This window comes from Penaeus vannamei, chromosome 1, assembly GCF_042767895.1.
Source record: "Penaeus vannamei isolate JL-2024 chromosome 1, ASM4276789v1, whole genome shotgun sequence".
Lineage (NCBI taxonomy): Eukaryota > Metazoa > Arthropoda > Malacostraca > Decapoda > Penaeidae > Penaeus > Penaeus vannamei.
In genome coordinates, this window is record NC_091549.1 from 37,114,677 (window position 1) to 37,119,935 (window position 5,259).

The following is a 5,259-nucleotide window of genomic DNA, read 5'->3' on the forward strand; positions in this document are numbered from 1 at the left end:
AAGTCCGCCCCCAACGGCAAGCTGACCATCTACCTCGGGCGCCGCGACTTCGTGGATCACGTGTCTGCCGTCGATCCCGTCGGTGAGTTTCTGGCACTTGAGCTCTCGTTTGTTCGGTAATTATTGAAAACTGTCGTGGTGCACATCGTAGTTAAATATATATATATATATATATATATATATATATATATATATATATATATATATATATATATATATATATATATATATATATATGTGTGTGTGTGTGTGTGTTTGTGTGTGTATATATATATATATATATATATATATATATATATATATATATATATATATATATATATATATACATATATATATATATATTATATATATATATAAATACATATATTCTATATATATATATATATATATATATATGTATATATATTTATGTGTGTGTGTGTGTGTGTGTGTTGTGTGTGGTTATATATATATATATATATATATATATATATATATATATATATATATATATATATATATGTGTGTGTGTGTGTGTGTGTGTGTGTTGTGTGTGTATGTATATATGTATATATATATATATATATATATATATATATATATATATATATATATATATATTTATATACAACTATATATATACACACACACACACATACACACACACACACACACACACACACACACACACACACACACACACACACATACATACACACACACACACACACACACACACACACACACATGTATATATATATATATATATATATATATATATATATGTATATATATACATATATATATATATATATATATATATATATATAAATATATGTGTATATATATATATATATATATATATATATATATATATATATATACTATTATTATATATATGTATACGTATATATCTATGTACAATTAATATCCACACACACACATACATACATACATACATACATATATATATATATATATATATATATATATATATATATATATATATATATATATATATATATATACATATATGTATGTATGTATATGCATACGTATATATCTATGTACAATTAATATCCACACACACACACACACACACTCACATATATATATATATATATATATATATATATATATATATATATATATATATATATATATATATATACATGCATATATATACATATGTACACACATATATATACATATACATATATATATATATATATATATATATATATATATATATATATATATATATATATATGTATACAAAAGTGTGTGTGTGTTTATCAATCTATCTATCTATCTATCTATCTATCTATCTATCTATCTATCTATCTATATATATATATATATATATATATATATATATATATATATATATATATATATATATATACATACTGAGATATTTGTCAATAATGCGGCAGACGGCGTGTTGGTGCTGGACCCATCTTACCTCGAGAGGCGTAAGGTCTTCGGACAGCTGGTGTGCAGCTTCAGGTATGGTCGCGAGGATGACGAGGTCATGGGATTGAACTTCCAGAAGGACCTGTTCCTTGCCTCCGAGCAGATTTATCCTCCCAAGGACGTCGAGCCTACCAAGCTGCAGGAGCGACTCATAAAGAAGCTCGGGGGAAACGCATATCCTTTCACCTTCAAGATGCCCGAACAGGCCCCGCCCTCCGTCACCATCCAGCCCGGCCGCGAGGACGAAGGAAAGCCCTGCGGCGTCGAGTACTACATCAAGGTGTTCGTTGGCGAGAACGAAGATGATCGAAGCCACAAGAGGTAAGTTCATCTCTTGTGAGGATCGCTTGGTAAAGGGACAGTTTTTGCCAAAAAGGTGGAATATACAAATAATATATCGACAGGAGTATATTAAACAACGACGATGATAACAAAAAAGGCTGTTAATTGTTTTTGCAAACTTCTCTACTTCAGATCTACTATCCAGCTGAATATCCGAAGGATTCAGTTCGCCCCCAGCAAGACCGGCCGCCAGCCCTGCACTGTCGTCCGGAAGGACTTCATGCTGAGTCCCGGGGAGCTCGAACTGGAGGTGACGCTCGACAAGCAGCTCTACTACCACAGTGAGAAGATCGCCGTCAACATCGCCGTTAGGAATAATAGCAACAAGACGGTCAAGAAGATCAAGGCAGCTGTGCAGCAATCTGTAGACATATGTCTGTTCTCTGGAGGTCAATACAAGAGCACCGTGGCCAGCGTTGAGTCGCAGTGAGTGTACTACACTTCCTTTATCTAATTAGGACAGACTTTCAGGAAGAAATTGTATTTTTTGCTACTGACTATGACCTATAAAGCTTGATTTATGATACACCTCCAATCCAATGCTCTTTAAGCTAAACGCGTATTACCGGTAGCCGCTTTTCTCGTTCACAGAGAAGGCTGCCCCATCGCTCCCGGCTCCGCCCTGCAGAAGACCTTCTACCTTCTCCCGACGCTGGACAGCAACATGGACCGCCGAGGCATCGCTCTGGACGGTCACCTGAAGAACATCCACACCAACCTAGCATCCAGCACTCTGTAAACAACGCATGGCAGTTGCTTCACTAATCATTTGTCTGATATCGCTTCTTACCGAGACGACGATTGAAAAATAATCCTCTTAATAATAATCCCTTTCATTTTTTTTCTTTTTGCTAATACATATTTATCAATCCATAATCTCGCACTGAGGCAATATCTCATTTTTCGTCCAGGCTAGCTCAGCCAGAGAATCGAGACATGTTCGGAATGGTAATCTCATACACGGTGAAGGCGAAGCTGTACCTCGGTGCCATGGGCGGGGAGGTCACCGCCGAGCTGCCCTTCGTCCTCATGCATCCCAAGGTAGGGCGTGTGACCTGTAGTTTGTGCTTGCGTTTTTGCTTCTTGCTCTACGCGAGATGTGTGGAGGGTATTAACCTTTTTTTCTCCTAGAAGTAAGAGATCATCTATTTGTCATATTCTTATGTTATATTGATGATCACAGGTTTATTATTCTTACTACCATTGTCATTATCGCCTTTGCTGTCTTTCCTGCTGTTGCTTTGTTTTCATTATATTATAGTTATGATTATGATTATCATCATCACTATCATACTGTTCTTGTCATTATCATTATCATTAATATCATTGTCCTAATTATTATCATTACTATTGAAATCATCATTATCATTATCGTCATCATCATATCCTCTCAGCTATCCTCATCATGCAAATTTCCATCATAATCTTTACACTACTACAACTAGATTTACGCCCTTTGCACATTGTAAAGAAGTTCAACAATCCAAAGATTCCGTTTCATGAGCATAGATAATCAAGCCGCAAGCATGGTGGTCTCAGCCGCGTCTCAGAATACTTTCCTCTTTTGCAGCCCGACCTGCGCCGCATGATGCGCGCCGACAGCCAGGCGCAGGTGGAGTCCTTCCGCTCCGACAGCATGGGCGCCTCCGTCGACATGGACTAGACGCCCTTTCGACGCCACGACCAGCCCGGTGACGACCCCGAACTCAATTCAAAGGACGACTGTCGAGGTGGAGGAGAAAGGCTGACCTGAATTTCCCGCGATTTCTAACGGCTTTTAGGACTGATGTCGAATTTAAGCTAGTCCTTATTCTTTTCCTTCTTTTTCTTTAATTTATCTGTTTCCATCTGCTTACCTTCATATCCCTTAATTTCTGCTCACAGTGAATACCGGAGAAAGTGATCTTAAAGGAGTGCGTAAGCGAATCCAGACCCTGAACGGCCACCATGAAACCAATGTCGCATTTAATTTTCATTTTGTCATTTTTTTATATTTGTTTGTGTCTATTTTCTGTTTACTTTCTTTCGGTTAATCTCCGTTTACAAAGAAAAGTTTATATGAAGATGAAAACCAAAGAAAGTTTATTGTGATTAATTGCCTGTGAGAAAAGCAAAGCCATTTGGACTGTTGTGATGTTTTTTTAAACGTAAGATTTGTGGAAGCGGATTCCAAAATCTACCGGACAAAGGGACCGTTGGTATAAATTGAAAACAGTGATAGAAAATAATGTATGGAATAATGCATCTTACTAATTAGTGAGAATAGGCAAACCGTAAAAGAAAATGTGTTTAACGTCTCCGCATCTGCCTAACCTATCCGTGATCATAATTTTGCATTTTTAATTTCAATCAATCTATTCTGTCTTCGAAAAATATTAAGCAAACATGTCAAATTCACATCTTAAACCAATACTGTTCAAATTAAGGTAGTTCCTTGAATAAAGAGAGACAGCAAGACACAACGTGTATCCTTTAAATCTTTACACAATCATTATTTTATTCGTTACTCTCGATTTCATAAAACACACGAAATACGGAAATTTAAGGCATAATCACTTCATTCACCCAGCAAGATAATTATACACTATTTCAAAGATTTTTTTCCCGAATATTCTTTTTAACAGTATATACAGTATCAATACCTAGTCTATCTTTAAGAATAGATGATACCAATAATGAGGATTATAACAAAAACTATAGGACCAATATTGATATTACAGTTAATGATACCGATAATCATCACCATTATAAAATACGAAATTACGACCAAAGTGACACATCAACATAAAAAAATAAGGTTAATAATACCATCAAAGCTGATGAATCAAGATGGCGTCGCATGTGTACAGAGACGAAACGGGGAACTGTGGAAACGATTTATATAAAGCGTCACGTTTCGAGTAGGTTACACTCCTCATCGGACGGCAGAAATGATAAAGAACCATTTTAATCCGCCTTTTCCTTATCTCTCACTTATTTATGGTTCTGTTTTGTTGACATACAACTACTACTAATGCTGATGGTGACACTATCAGTAGTAACAATAACTAATAATGATGATCTAAAAATGATAATTATGATATGAAAATGATGATGATGACACAACTGTTGGTATTAATGGCAGTAATGATGGTGATCATGGGTATGATGATCATGATTATGATGATGAGGATGACGATGATGATAATAATAATAATGATAATAATGAAAACAATAATGATAAAGATACTTGATAAAGATAATGATGAAAATGATAAAAATAATAACGATAATAAAAACAATAATGATGATTAAGTTAATGATGGTATCAATGATAATCATAATAATTGCAATGATAATAATAATGATAATCATGATAATGACGATGATGATAATGATAAAAATGACGATGCTGATAACAATAATGATATAAATGATAATAATAATAATGATAGCAATAATAATAATAATAATAATGAT

General features: G+C 34.5%; 1 protein-coding gene across 1 annotated transcript in view; it reads left to right on the forward strand.

Moving 5' to 3' along the window:
- Window positions 1–4,262, forward strand: part of LOC113815028 (arrestin homolog) — a 4,353-nt gene extending 91 nt beyond the window's left edge. Inside the window, exons 1-6 of the mRNA XM_070122487.1 lie at window positions 1–82; window positions 1,419–1,779; window positions 1,933–2,226; window positions 2,392–2,535; window positions 2,712–2,841; window positions 3,371–4,262. The exon at window positions 1–82 is cut by the window's left edge and continues 91 nt beyond it. Of these exons, the coding sequence (XP_069978588.1) occupies window positions 1–82; window positions 1,419–1,779; window positions 1,933–2,226; window positions 2,392–2,535; window positions 2,712–2,841; window positions 3,371–3,463 (1,104 nt within the window). The 3' untranslated portion in view covers window positions 3,464–4,262. The remainder of the gene's footprint in view (window positions 83–1,418; window positions 1,780–1,932; window positions 2,227–2,391; window positions 2,536–2,711; window positions 2,842–3,370) is intronic.
- The last annotated feature ends 997 nt before the right edge of the window (window positions 4,263–5,259 follow it).